Source organism: Neolamprologus multifasciatus, chromosome 15 (assembly GCF_963576455.1).
Source record: "Neolamprologus multifasciatus chromosome 15, fNeoMul1.2, whole genome shotgun sequence".
Taxonomy (NCBI): Eukaryota; Metazoa; Chordata; class Actinopteri; order Cichliformes; family Cichlidae; genus Neolamprologus; species Neolamprologus multifasciatus.
Window position 1 is genome coordinate 25,310,577 of NC_140453.1, and position 14,673 is coordinate 25,325,249.

The 14,673-nt window shown below is 46.5% G+C and overlaps 2 protein-coding genes across 4 annotated transcripts in view; both read left to right on the plus strand.

Annotated features, from left to right (window-relative positions):
* Positions 1 to 2,470, plus strand: part of vta1 (vesicle (multivesicular body) trafficking 1) — a 73,154-nt gene extending 70,684 nt beyond the window's left edge. For all 3 annotated transcript variants that reach the window (XM_085134398.1, XM_085134399.1, XM_085134400.1), the window contains one exon: positions 1,605 to 2,470. The gene's annotated coding sequence lies outside the window, so the exon portion shown is untranslated. The remainder of the gene's footprint in view (positions 1 to 1,604) is intronic.
* On the plus strand, positions 1,609 to 12,789 carry LOC146502186 (uncharacterized). The gene is made up of 3 exons (XM_085133336.1): positions 1,609 to 1,705; positions 7,723 to 10,902; positions 12,362 to 12,789. Exons 2-3 carry the CDS (start codon positions 9,735 to 9,737, stop codon positions 12,787 to 12,789), a joined length of 1,596 nt encoding a protein of 531 aa, XP_084989462.1. The 5' UTR covers positions 1,609 to 1,705; positions 7,723 to 9,734.
* Positions 12,790 to 14,673: the final 1,884 nt, after the last annotated feature.

A 14,673-nucleotide genomic window follows, 5' to 3' on the forward strand; every position in this document is an offset into this window, starting at 1 on the left:
TCAAAATGTGGTTTCAGTGACAGGGTTACAGTTTGGTTAGGGTTAGGGTTAGGCATTCATTTTTCATGGTTAGGATTAGGGTAAGGGGCTAGGGAAAGCGTTATGTCAATTAGATACCCCCGCCCGATGTGTGTGTCTGTGTGTGTGTGTGTGTGTGTGTGTGTGTGTGTGTGTGTGTGTGTGTGTGTGTGTGAGTACTGTAAACATTCGTTTCAACTGCAGGAAGAGACTAAATCAGGAAGAGACGAGCTGGGTCTCCACATCGCTGTTCCTCCCAGAGGCCTTTCAGATTTGGATCACTGGATGGTTAACCCTGATAAACTATAGATGACAGCCTCGCTCGACCTTTTGGTTTCATCTGTGCTGAGATAAAAGTGTTCCGACCTCACAGCCATCAGGAAAATAAGATGTGTCAGATGGCTGATAGTGTATGTGTGTGTTTGTGTGTGTGTGTGATAGATTGGCAGGATCCAGCTGATGGATGAATAAAACATGAAACAAAGGTGTGCTGACGCTGTGCCTGGAACATCTTCCTGAATGTGGCTGACTAGTTTGAATCCCTGTGTGGGACTGAAATACTCCCAAACGGACACATTCAGATGTGTTATTGGACTTTTTTTAATTTGGAGACTTTCCACAGTTTTTCATTAAGTTGCAAATCAAGTGACTCTTTGAGTATATTAAATTTGATTTTGAATAATGTTATGCTGCAAACAATGCCACAGAGAGCAAGCCTGGAGTATGGGTACCTGACTGAAGATATAATATAATATAAATATAAACAGTTTAACCCACTGATGTCGGCTTTATTCAAACATTTCCATGAAGGATAGAAGTCAGTCCTGTTGGGATAACTACCTTCAGTCTTCTCACATAGGTAAACATGAACTCCCCCTCCTCTAAAACACCTCCGACTCGTTGGGTGTGGACGTCAGCTGATGCTTTTGTTCTGTGTGTTGTTGATGGGGTCTCCATAGGTTGGGCTTGTTCCTGTGCCCTCTGTGACCCTTAGTAGGTCCTGAGCCATTGTTGCGGTAAACTTATTAATATTAATGAACTGAGATAAGATTTGAATTTGCTTTAAAGCTGCTTCACTTTGCTGAAGTGAAATTCTTTGATACAACAAGTCCTCTCATCAGCTTCTCTCTGCATTGGAGCAGTTTGATTGGTTCCCCGGGGGTGTGATTGTCTGACACGCAAACACATGTGATCTGCAGTCACTCGTTTATTCACAGGTCTCTCGTCAGTTTCAGGGCTGCAGGACACATTTGAATGTGACTGGTGAGAAGCATTTGAAGCTCCTTTTTTGTCATGAAATTATCCATAGTTATGTTGAATTAGGAATTACTGAGACACAGTAAACCTGCATCAGGTCAAGTTGCACTCCACCCACTCTAGAGCGAAGTGGAAGGCTCTTTGTTCCCGCTGATGCTTTTCTGTTGATTGGACTGAAAAATGACAACAAATAAGTTGAAAATGGTTCAGAGAGCAAATGAATCATAAAATGTGGAGTTTTCATCCAAGAAAAACAGGATTCATGTTCAGAATATGAAAAAGTTGGAATGCACTATGCTGAAAATTTCCTTCTTCATCTGCTTTTCCAGGGAGACCTTTAGAGGTGAAGGCGGAGGAGGAAGAGGAGGAAGGTGGAGACTTCGTCATGTTGTCCCAGTGGTTCTGCTGTGGATGACCCTGCACAGACACGGTAGGACCCGATGGTTTTAACTCTGCCTGAATGGGAAAATCCAGGACAAATAGATCTTACTTTTATTTATTCGTATTTTATTTTATTTATTCTCAAGCAGGAAAGCCGTGCTGCCCTCACAGCTGTCACACCGACAGGACAAAAAAAATCACACATATTCTAATAAATAAACCTTCAACCCCAAAACCCCGAGCATTAAAAAAAATGTAATCATCTGAATACTGAAGACACACTAACTGCAGTCTGTGTTCAGGCAGTAGTTGGAGTTACTGGGTTACTTCCTGATGACATGTTTTTAGTGATGTTTGCTGTGTTATTGGGCAGCGTGGATATTTTGAAGAGTTCACCACTGCAGCCACAGCAGCACTCACATGGAGAACATGACAAATATGTTCACTCGCACTTTAAAACACAAGGAAAACGCCTGCAGGTCACCTCTCCAGGAGAGGCTCAGGAACAGGCATCAGTGATCTCAGTTACAGAGCGATGCCGTCTGATGACAAAACACAAAACCATCATGAAAATTGAATTTATTTGTTTGTGTATGTGAATGCAAACATCACCTCTTTGAGTTACGGTCAGCTCGACTTTGGAGCTAACATACGAGGAAGTGTAAAAATCATCGGGTCCATCTGAGAGTTGAGCTGCAGTCCTTGGTACGAGGGGCGAAACAACCCAGAAGGCTGTATTGTTTTTTTTACTATTTGAAAGTAGAAAATCTCACAGCGTGAACACAGATACAATATATAAAACTTCATGCACGTGTCAACCTGGGAAAAGAAAGAAAAAGGTAGGGGGAAGGATTAGATCCAAGATTTTGATAACCACAGAGCTAATGCAGGGAGGATGGGCTTCATGTCACGATGTAGGTTTCAGGTACAGAATGAATTAACAGTAAACAAACCTTTATTCAGGTGACCCAATAGTCCAAAGGGGCTGTGGATACACTAGGCATGAACAGGCACACCAGCAACCTGAGGCTTTAACCCTTTAAGACCTACCATAGAACCAAGTCCGCCAGAGCTTATATTATATTTTTACATGCTGTAGTGCCATTTTTGGGCACTACAGCATGTAAAATTGGGAAAATTGGGATTTCAATTTGCTATACATCAATACAACCATTATAACCCAGATTTTAATAATATGTATGCATTAAGTGCATAGTAATTACATAAATTACAAAAAACTGCAATAAACTACAAAAGAATTGAAAATCGTTTTTGTTTTTTAACATATATTTCTAGTTAGAGAAATTTAAGAGGCCTATCCCTCAAAACTGTAAATACAAAAAAGTTGCACAAAATAGTTTCCCACCACAGGAAATTTATTTTGAGTGTCTTCATAGTTTTATTTTTGAAATACACCAATTTTTATATACTGCAGGAAAAACTAAAATAAATATTATAATGCAAATTTGCAGCAGTGCAATATGAGTCCTAAGCATCCCAGACACAGAAAGTCATAAAGTCAAAGATAACTTTTAAAAACACCAGTATAGGCTCATGAGGCCCTGATGGTAAAAAACTAAATTTCTGCGAAAGTGATGTCACTTCCGGTTTCGGGCAGGTCATGGCGGACATGTGAAAGTTCGCACTGACGTCTATTCCAACATAGGAAGTGTTATGAACAGCTGATTGGATCGGCAAAGCGTGTTTCTGGAATATTGTGTTTGTGTTGCTGCAAGCGCTTTTTATGCAGTTTTTGCAAAGCTGTATGTGGAAGGAAACCATGACCTAGGACAAGCTGATGGCATAAGATGTAAGTACAAGTCCTCCGGTTTCATATGCAAAAAAAATTATTGCGCTAGCTTACGTGGTTGCAGTGCTACCGGGATTTAAAAATAGTTACGCAAAACAGAGCGTGCCCGCTCTGATCGGTTTTAAAGGGTTAAAGCAGGGGTGGGGAACTCCAGGCCTCAAGGGCCAGTGTCCTGCAGGTTTTAGATATTACCCTGGGTCAACACACCTGAAATAAATGATTTGTTCATTACCAGGCCTCTGGAGAACTTCGGCTGTGTCCGAAGTCAGGGGAAGGATGCTTAAAATGCCATATTTGGAGGCAATGACGTCGCAGCGACACGACGAAGGCTGTCCGAATTCAAAGAGTACTCAAAATGTGGCAACAAATGCGTCTTACTTTTCCACAAATTTGAGGGTTAGTTGTGTCCGAATTCAGGGGAAGGATGCTTCAATGCCATATTTGGAGGCAATGACATCACAGCGACGCGACGAAGGCTATCCGAATTCAAAGAGTACTCAAAATGTGGCGACAAATGCGTCTTACTTTTCCACAAATTTTAAGGATGGATCCGATGTATCCTTCTTGTCCTACTATATCCCAGGATTCATTGCGGGTCATACAGGAGAATTGTTTCTGATAACGATGGTGGTCGAAGCAGGAGAGGAAAACACTTTCAAATGTAAGTATATAAAAATCTGGTTGTACAAAAGTTAAATTGTTATAGCGGTCGAGTTGTTAAGCTTTGGGCATCTGCATAGACATGGTTTTTTTTTAAAATTTTATTTAAATAACCATAAACCAGCTTGTATCGCGGGTCCTGCGGTTTTTCATGTATTGCCGCTTACATACAGCTAATTTAGAGGTTTTTTTCGAATTGGTGACATGTTGTTGGGAACAAAGACTAAACGGCTTAATTTGTTAAAATGAGGAGAAAACGATCACCTCTTCACTGGGGTGAAGAATTGGGCCGCTATGGCGTGGAGGTACAAGAATAAATCAATGTACACATCATATTCATATGAGTACGGTCCTATTAACCTTCATGCTGTACAGCAGCGGTCGGTTTTTTGCGCTGCATACCGGTTTATGTCAGACACGGAGCCTTTAAGGTGTCGCGGATAAATACAACCACATAAAATGATCTGATCAAGACAAAAACTGTGGTATTTTGTAAATATAATAAACGTGAATGTACTGTGTAATTGTGTAACTTTATTATCAGCGTCCTCCTGAAAATGCACCAACAACATTGAGAGTAACATCCTCCTCTCTGCTGCTTAATGCTCTCTGGTCGCTATGGTAACGTGTAAATATTTCTTTCAAAATAAGACACACAGCTACAACAAGGGAAAGACCCAGGGAAACCGAGTTAACGATAATAACCCTGAAAACCATAAATTTCACACCGAAGCCTTTACTCTCGTGGCCCGGTACCAAACGACTCACAGACCGCTGCTGTGCAGAACCTGTGATGTCCAGAGGTGTTCCTCTGGTGTTCTGCTGTGAAAACTTTTGGGTTTAGGGAGACAGCAAAGAGAGGCTGAGGAGAGGAGAGCAGGGAGAGGATGGACAGACTGTTTTCACTTCTAGAAGGATTAGTTCCAAAATGAGTTATGCATTAAGAAATTAATTAATTTGGATATATTTGTTACATTGTTATATAATAAATTAATTAAAACAAACAGTAATTGTCACTGAACTCAATTTAATTTAGTTATTTGTAACATGTATGAGCATAACGCTAACTTTGAACAGTATTACTTGGATATTTATTTGATAGCAATAAAGTAAATAACAAAAACCTTTAAACAAGAATATTTCAAATACACCAACAGTTTTAAAGATGGAAAAACAATATTTTCAGTTGTTCACACAGGATTAAGCTGAGTGACCTGTTCCTGGACCGTTTCTTTTACAACTGTAATAGATTACAGGAAGTCTCTGGCATTGTTGCTGAATCTGCCGGAGTAAGATCAGACGTGGATGGGGTGCTGCAACTGTGACCTGCGGTTTGTCTTTACTGGTCTGCGAGTGGAGAATCACACAGGGTGGTCTGCAAAGAGAGCTTTAGGAGGCTTCCTCCCACTGTCCACTGCATCGTCCATCCACAAGGTTTGCAGGGCTGGCTCACTCGTGGCTGCCACACCACTAAGATGTTTTCAAAAATATGCAAGCAGGAGATGGTGGATGCTATATTTCTACTAGTATAATACTTGTAACTCTGTAGCAGACAACAGTTTGATAAAGTGCTATGTAAAAGAAACCAAAGATTAGATTCTATAAGTTTCAAAGACCTTTGGTTTATATATCTTAAATAATACAGTACATGTGTATGAATGACTGGTGTTGTGCTAAAAAATGATTGTCTGCCAAAAACTGATTGCTTGTATTTAAACTGCTATGAATAACTTGTTGGTCTATAATACGTGAAACACAGGTCAAATGTATCCCTTGTGAATGATATCAAGTCACCTTGAGCCACAAACAACATTCCTGTAACAAGTTAGAAGCTGCAATCATTTTTCGGCAGACTTTTAAATATCCGTTATTTATCCAGTTAAAAAAAAATGTTGTTGACATTGAAAATTTATTTTTTATGAGTAATCTGGTTAAGAGGACAGCAGACAGTGCAACAAATATATCAACAGTTCTGTAAACATACTTTAAGTGGACAAAAAGGATCAGATTGGTTATAATGTAGGTACAATAACACAGAGTTATAAAGACACTTAAAAAACAGGTCATTTTTAAATTATATAACCCCTTTGTGAACCCTGTTCACCGAAGTCTATTTACCAACATACATAAAGATATTAGACATATTACACACGGAAACATTGGAAATCAGTTTTGGCAGGCGAACACTTTTTGGCACAACACCGGCAATGATTCAATTATCCGTGTAATTAGCTAAATAATTCCTAAATGCGTGTAGATTAAAGGAAATTATTTTACCTGCATATGTTTGTCTCTGTTGAGCCTAAGCTACAAAACGTGCCGGCGACGACAATAAGGTTTTTCTAGCTCCTCGAGAATTAAAAATGTACATAAAAAAAGGAGCGACATTTCTGGGTCCATTTGAAAGTTTTCGCGCTGTGGCGCTAGCGACTGGAAAAACGCAGAAGTAAGGGCAGACTTGGACTTGAAGGCTAAAAGGCTGTCCACAGCCCATCTGTTATGTTGGATACTCATTGTTTGTTCAATAAAGTTTCTATGGAGAAAAAAGGGGGCCGTCCACTGCTGCTCACTTCCTGACTACCTGTCCGTCTAAGGACACTACCTTGTGACGTAGGTAGGTAGTGTCCTTATGAGCATCCTTCCCCTGAATTCGGACACAGCATTCAAGACATGTTGAGGAGGTAATTTAGCCATTTAAATCAGCTGTGTTGGATCAAACGCACATCTAAAACCTCCAGGCCCTTGAGGCCTGGAGTTCCCCATGGCTGCTTTAAAGCATACAGGAGGCAATAAGGGAACAGGAAACAGGCGGGGAACTAAACACAGCTGAAAGTAAACATAGATAATGAAATAAAACTGGTAAATCATAACAAGAAAACAGCAAACACACAGAAAAGGAGAAACTAAAGCTCAAGGAATCAAAATGAAGCTGCACCTACAGATTATTTAAATCTCATTATGTTCATCAGTAGCACGTCGCCGCAACCATAGAGAACCTCCCTGAGACCGAAACCGCTGCTGAAACACGAAAGTGTGGCAGTGAAGACTGTTTGATGTCATTAAGGTGCTCACAGGTGTAGAACACAAACATCGATCTTTGTGTGTGTTTTGACCACCCTTCCTCCAGTTGACACAGGAATCATTCAGTGTTTGTGGAGGACTTCCTGAGCGCTCACAGCTGTGAGGGCAACACAGCACAAAATTCTTCCTCTGACACAGCAAAACGATAAAAGCAGCTGTCAGAGCGACTTCACAATGATTAAATGTCAGAGTTTCAGAGCGGAGTAAAGTCTGCTTTCACTCTCAGTCTCATTTTGTTCACCCGTTGAATCTTTGGAGTGAAAATGAATGTGAAGTTTTTCCTTGATTAAAGCTGCTCGCTCTGTGATAATTGCTTTAATTATAATGAATCTGTGCTTCCAATGACATGAAATCATTCATTAAATGTCATTTTCAGATGTTTGTGTGATTATTTTAATTAAACATGGGGCTTGCTTGCATTTCATTTCCCTGTGAAAATGCCTTTTATTGTGAAAGGCTCGTGGACATGACCGTTTTGTGTTTCTTTGCTTTGTTCATGTTCTCTTTGTGTTCAGCTGCTGTTGGGAAAAGACGCTGCATTTTTGAGGGAGTGCTCATGCTCTACGTTCCTCTGAATAAAGAAATGAGCCACGTGTAAAAGATCCTTTTGAAGCTTAAACTATGGGAAAACCGGCGTTCCCAGAGATGCAGCGTTTTCATCTGACAGCAGTGATCTTTCATTTTGTCTCTTCTTCTCCCCGCGTTTCCATCGTTTGCTTCCCGCTTCATCCCACTTTGTTTTTTCATATTTTCCATGCCTGTGTTGGAGCATGCCTCCTCTTCTTCATGCTTCCATTAACGAGAACCACCCGCCATGTTCCTGAAGCCTGCAGTCAGATATCTTTTCCATCTGGTTTATTTTTTATTCCGTGGAGAGCATGTCAGCAGCGATCGTGCTCTGATGCTTTCATTCATTCATGAGGTCAGAAATTCATCCTCTCACATCCACACATGTCTTTCTGTCGCAGGCATCACTCTAACACTTACAGACATCTTTTTGTTTTTTACTTCAACCTACCAAATGTTTGTGAGTGGTGTGAGGGAGGTTTGGTTCCTGGAATCAGTTTCATGTTTCATTTGGAGCCAAATTAGACAACACTGGGCCAGAAACCTGTTCTGAAGCCTGACCGAGTTTAAAAAGTTTTGTTTTATAGATTAAAGCCGCTGTGTTTAATGGTGTGTGTTTGGTGATTCGTTTGGTTATTTTTCTATGGTTTTATGGTTCTGTTTAAAAACAGAGGAGAACTCTGGAAAGGTTTTTTTTTGGTGTTTTGTACTCTGATTCAATCCTCTGTTTGTCAACACTTTCCTGTAATCCAGTTTGCCTCTGATTGTTCAGCTTTTGGCCAATGAACTAATCAAACATTTGTTGGTTGTTTGCTTCGTTTGTATCTTTCTGGTTACGTCATTTGTTCAGAGGATCGGTTTGATTGAAACTTGGTTTGTTAGTGTATTTTTTTTCCCTCCTCACTGTATGGCTTTTTTCAGAGCTTGTGTCTGAATGAAGGTGTAGTGGGTGGTGCCCACAGACTCATCTGTGCAGGTTTGGGCTCTGTCAGCCCGACTCTGCTGTTTTTATTATTTTTATTTTATTTCCATTGGAAATGTTGACAGAAGGTAACCTCAGCAGAAATGAAAGTTGTTTATGTTCATCAGTGTGGCTTGCATTAGAGCACTGTACCTGGACGTAGTTCTATAACGACGTGTAAACTGAGTCGGGAGAAAGGATTTTCTTTGTTTTTCTACAGCATTAAATTACATGGATTAATTTTCATTTAAAACGATATTTCATGTTTACGAGTCAAAATAAGCACAAACGGCTGCAACTGCTGGGTCTCCTCAGAAACGTGCACCCAGTACAGACTGCATACAGTCATTGCAAGTGTCATGGTCCTGGGTCGGTGACCCAGCACTTTCAGTTTATTATCATTTTCTAGTTTATTATGATGTTGTTGATTATTATTGTTTGAGTTCTATGTGTTATATTCGGTCTGCCTTTGAGTCTGCGTCTGTGTCTCTGTCTGTCTATCGTGTCACCCCGCCTGTTTGTGAAGCTGTCTGTTTAGTTCTGTGTCTTGTTTGGTTCCTCGTTTCTGAGTTTCCTGTTTTATTGTGAAGGTCTCTGTCTGATGTGAGTATGTTCAGTTTACATTTCTCCTGTCCCGTCAGCCCTGATTCCTCCCAGCTGTGTAGCCCTCCTGTGTGCCATTTCCTGATTACCTGGTGTGTGTATTTATAGTTGGTGTCTGCCTGTGCTTCTCGTCGCGTTGTCTGTGTTCATTTGTGTATCTGCCGTGTATTTAATGTTATTCCGTGTTTCTCCGCGTCTCTCTGCTCCTCGCTCCATGTCCTCCTTTTGTATTAGCTTTTCCAGTTTAGGTTTATGTTCTGTTCTGCCCACACCTTGGTTATTTGTGCACTGTAAATAAAACCCACTTGCACCTCCGCCACTGTCTGCTTTTGGATCCTCCTTCCTCACCTCCACACGACTGCCGCCCCAGCCGTGACAGTACGACGCGACCACAAGATGGATCCAGCAGCTTTGTCCGGGGAGAGCGACCTCACACGCGCCCTACGCCTGGTGGACTGGGTAACCCACACCTCCAATGCACGAGCGAAGGTTGTGGGGATAAATGCCATTGAGGCTATCCTGGCCGGAAATCCCTATCTCCACCAGGTCCGGGGATTTACTGACTTAATCGCTGATCTGCATAAAGCCCGGGAAGCGGTGCAAGCTTCGGAAGATTCTGCCCCGCAACAACGGACAACGACCGCCACAAAGCAGCCGTCTCAGATTCACCCACCGGAGGTTTCACGGCCCGACCCCCCAGGGGTTTTTCCCTGCCTGTCGGAGCCGTCAGCGGTGGGGAGGAAACATTCGCGCCACCGGCGCTTCACCCCACAGCCGGATTCAGGGACCCCTGTGCGACCAGCTGTGGTGAGTTTTAAGGACGCTGGTGCTTCTGGGACTGTGTTTTCTGGGGCTGTTCATGGGGAGAGTAGAGACAGTTCACGGCGCTTACCTACCTTCGTGGTAACTGACCTCTCACAAGTTGGCATTTTCAAAACATCCAAAACAGTAACTGACTGGGTTTCATCCACTCCACTACCAACTCCAGTCTCACCTCAAACAGTACATCAGCCTTTAGCCAGTTCATTAGCCCAGCCTGCATCTATTCCATTAGCCCGGTCACTCGCTCCCTCCATACTGGAGGCTGTGTCTGTGCCACCCATTTTGAATCCCGTTCCTAGCACCCATTTTAAGCGGAGAGACAAACCCAATAAAACCACTCTAGTTTCTCAGAAACTGGCTAATTTAGAGACTGTTATTTGCCCCAGGGCCTCCCCAGAGGCTGGGTTTCGGCCCCCAGCAGACTCTGGACCCCTGGAGGCTAAGAACCCAGCTGAGGACTGCACCCGGCTGTCGCTGCCTGAGCAGGGTCGGTGCTCCGCGCAGCTGCAGTCTGTTCTGTGCCCGCCAGAGGTCCCCGCACCTACTGGTTCTGTTCTGTGCCCGCCAGAGGCCTGTGTGCCTGCTGGTTCTGTTCTGTCTCTGCCAGAGGTCCCCGCACCTGCTGGTTCTGTTCTGCGCCCGCCAGAGGTCCCCGCACCTGCTGGTTCTGTTCTGTCTCTGCCAGAGATCTCCGCACCTGCTGGTTCTGTTCTGTGCCCGCCAGAGGTCCCCGCACCTGCTGGTTCTGTTCTGCGCCCGCCAGAGGTCCCCGCACCTGCTGGTTCTGTTCTGTGCCCGCCAGAGGTCCCCGCACCTGCTGGTTCTGTTCTGTCCCTGCCAGGGGTCCCCGCACCTGCTGGTTCTGTTCTGTCCCTGCCAGGGGGCCCCGCACCTGCTGGTTCTGAGACTGTTTTCGCTGGGGGGCCCGAGGAGCCCGTCCAGCCCCAAGACTCGTCAGCTGGAGGGCCCGAGGAGCCCGTCCAGCCCCAAGACTCGTCAGCTGGAGGGCCCGAGGAGCCCGTCCAGCCCCAAGACTCGTCAGCTGGAGGTTCAGGAGAACCTAACCAGCTTCCTGCTTCGCCAGCTGGAGGGCCAGAGGAGCCCGTCCGGCCTCCTGCTTCGCCAGCTGGGGGGCCAGAGGAGCCCATCCGGCCTCCTGCTTCGCCAGCTGGGGGGCCCGAGGAGCCCGTCCAGCCACCAGCTGCTCCACCAGCGGCCGCATCCACGCTTGCAGCAGCAGCCGCATCCACTGTTTCGTCCACGCCGCCGCCTGCTGCAGCGCCTCCGTCTCCGGCTTCCACGCTGCCGCCAGCTGCAGCCTCGGAGTCTCCACCCACGCCAGCTGCAGCCTCGGAGTCTCCACCCACGCCAGCTGCAGCCTCGGAGTCTCCACCCACGCCAGTTGCAGCCTCGGAGTCTCCACCACCATCATCCACGCCATCGCCTGGTCCGGCTTCACCACCATCAACTTCGCCGTCGCCTGGTCCGGCTTCACCACCATCAACTTCGCCGTCGCCTGGTCCGGCTTCACCACCATCAACTTCGCCGTCGCCTGGTCCGGCCTCTGCCTCATCTGCTCCGTCTGGTCCTGGTCCAGCTCCGCCTTCGTCTGGTCCAGCTCCGTCTTAGTCTTCATCTGGTCCTGGTCCTGGTCCTGGTCCAGCTCCGTCTTCGTCTGGTCCTGGTCCTGGTCCAGCTCCGCCTTCGTCTGGTCCAGCTCCGCCTTCGTTTGGTCCAGCTCCAGCTCCGCCTTCGTCTGGTCCTGGTCCGCCTTCGCCTTCGTCTGGTCCTGCCTCAGGTCCGCCTTCGCCTTCGTCTGGTCCTGCCTCAGCTCCACCCATGCCTTCGTCTGGTCCTGCCTCAGCTCCACCCACGCCTTCGTCTGGTCCGGTCTCAGCTCCACCCACGCCGTCGCCTGGTCCAGCGTCAGTGTCTCCACCCACGCCGTCGCCTGGTCCAGCGTCAGTGTCTCCACCCACGCCGTCGCCTGGTCCAGCGTCAGTGTCTCCACCCACGCCGTCGCCTGGTCCAGCCTCAGCTTCCGTCTCGTCTGGTCCAGCCTCAGCTTCCGTCTCGTCTGGTCCAGCCTCAGCTTCCGTCTCGTCTGGTCCAGCCTCAGCTTCTGTCTCGTCTGGTGCTGCGAAGGCCACGCAGCCTTCAGGTCCCCAACTGCCGCCTCAACACCGTCGGTCATCTGCCAGGCCGCATGTTGGGCATCTTCGTCACCGTGGCCGGCCTCCGGACTTGCTTTCACGCCGCCGTCACCGTCCGCACGGTCGGCATCTTTGTCACCGTGGCCGGCCCCCGGACTTGCATTCCCGCCGCCGTCGCCGTCCGCACGGTCGGCATCTTTGTCACTGTGGCCGGCCCCCGGACTTGCATTCCCGCCGCCGTCGCCGTCCGCACGGTCGGCCCCCAGAACTGCTTCCTCGCCGCCGTCGCCGTTCGCACGGTCGGCCTCCAGAACTGCTTCCTCGCCATCGCCGTTCGCACGGTTGGCCCCAGAACTGTTTCCACGCCACTGCCTACTGCGTGGCCGGCCTCCGGACCTGCCCCACTGCCACTGCCATTCGCATGGTCGGCCTCCGGTACTGAACTGTTTTGGCCTCCTGCGCTGTCGGCCCCCTAAACTTGGCCATCTGGGCCTTTTGGTCTCTGTCCCTCCGTCCTGGACCCCCTCCGCCCGCCCTGGTCGGGTTGTTTTCTGTTTTGTTTTGGTCAGTTTTTGTGTTTCTGCTGGGCTGTCTGGAGCCAGCCCTTGAGGGGGGGGGTACTGTCATGGTCCTGGGTCGGTGACCCAGCGCTTTCAGTTTATTATCATTTTCTAGTTTATTATGATGATGTTGATTATTATTGTTTGAGTTCTATGTGTTATATTCGGTCTGCCTTTGAGTCTGCGTCTGTGTCTCTGTCTGTCTATCGTGTCACCCCGCCTGTTTGTGAAGCTGTCTGTTTAGTTCTGTGTCTTGTTTGGTTCCTCGAGTTTCCTGTTTTATTGTGAAGGTCTCTGTCTGATGTGAGTATGTTCAGTTTACATTACATACACGGCAGCCGTGGGAAAAGTGGGGCATCCACAGACTTTTGGCCATGTGAGTGTTTTTCTTAGATTTCAGTGTTCAAGGAGAAACGCAGGAGTGGAGGACTGAGAGCAGGGAACTGCTGGCTGTCCATGTTTTCCATGTTTCTGCCAATAACACTCATTAAACTGAAAAATTCAAACTCCAAGTGAGAGAGAGACAGAGGGACGGATGATCGAGAGAGAAAAGCGAGGGGCGAGCAAGAGGAAAGAGGTGTGGGGGGGGGGGAGTACGTTTAATGCATTTTCCATACCTCATCAGCAGCTGCAAGCCAAACCGAGCGGTTCACACACACTCGTAAAGTTCCCAGCAGCCCTAAACCACAGCGCGCACACACACACACATGTGCACAGGAGTTACCGGTGGTCGCTGTTCTTCTGGTGACAAACACATAACCGACATGTGTGTGCTGCTGCTGACTGGCTGATAAACTGCAGCTCTGAACCAATCACACAGGAAGCTGTAAATATTTGAGAATGAGCGAGAGAGAGAGAGAGAGAGAGAGAGAGAGACCTTTGGTCTGACAGCAGCGTGGGGCCTTCTCCTCTCTGACACGTCAGTCCGTTAAGGGTCACATGCCGATCTGTTTAAAGTTCTTGTGCCCTCCAAACACAAGCTAAAGCTGTAGCTGTGGGTCTGGTGAGGTTCCAGTAAATGTATTCTGCTGTTTGTTCTGAAGCTCTTTCCACACACTCAGCAAAGCGCAAGTCTTCCGACTGCTGCACCACAGTACGACTATTGTTGCAGAACCACAGTATGCTAATGCTGCAGACTCAGACCAGGTCTCCTTCACACTCACTGCCAAAAGTATTGCACTGACTGAAAATGATGCAACGTATCAGCTTCACGGAGCAACTCCCATCAGGACGTTGCTCTTACCAATTATCTCCCCATTTCTTACTGATAAACACGAAGCCTGAGTGAAATGCAGAGGTTGACAGACTGTGTTTCCCGGTGCTGAGTTGTTTTTATCTGATGACGTGAACATGGGGCTTTATCGAGATGGAACCAGAAGCTGTAGAAATGTGCTTTCTGTCACTTGCCAAAACTAAAAGCAGCACGCCTTCCTAGCTGCTCAGCTCGGTCACTGACCTGACGGCATCTACACTCAACCTTACAAACACAACTCTGACTGTGATTCCAGTTCCCAGATCTCACAGTATGACCACTACGTTTGACAAAATAATGCTCAGACTTCCTGAGTTGCTGGTGATTTGTTTCCAGCCATCCATTTTCTACTGCCTGTTTGGATTTGAGTTGTGGGGGCAGCCATCTAAGATAAGCACAGACTTCCCTGATCCTGAAATCTTCCTCCAGCTTATCTGGGGGAGCACGGTCATTTCCAGTCTTGCAGAGAGATGGAATCTGTCCAGCGAGTCCCGCGTCTGCTCCCAGCATGACATGCCTGAATCACCTAAACTGATTCCTAAACTATC

Bases quoted from the DNA above. Each gene is read 5' to 3' on its own strand.
- LOC146502186 (XM_085133336.1), top strand. From the start codon at position 9,735: ATGGATCCAGCAGCTTTGTCCGGGGAGAGCGACCTCACACGCGCCCTA. The intron at 10,903-12,361 runs GTTCTGTTCTGC...GTCATCTGCCAG, and splicing joins AGAGGTCCCCGCACCTGCTG to GCCGCATGTTGGGCATCTTC.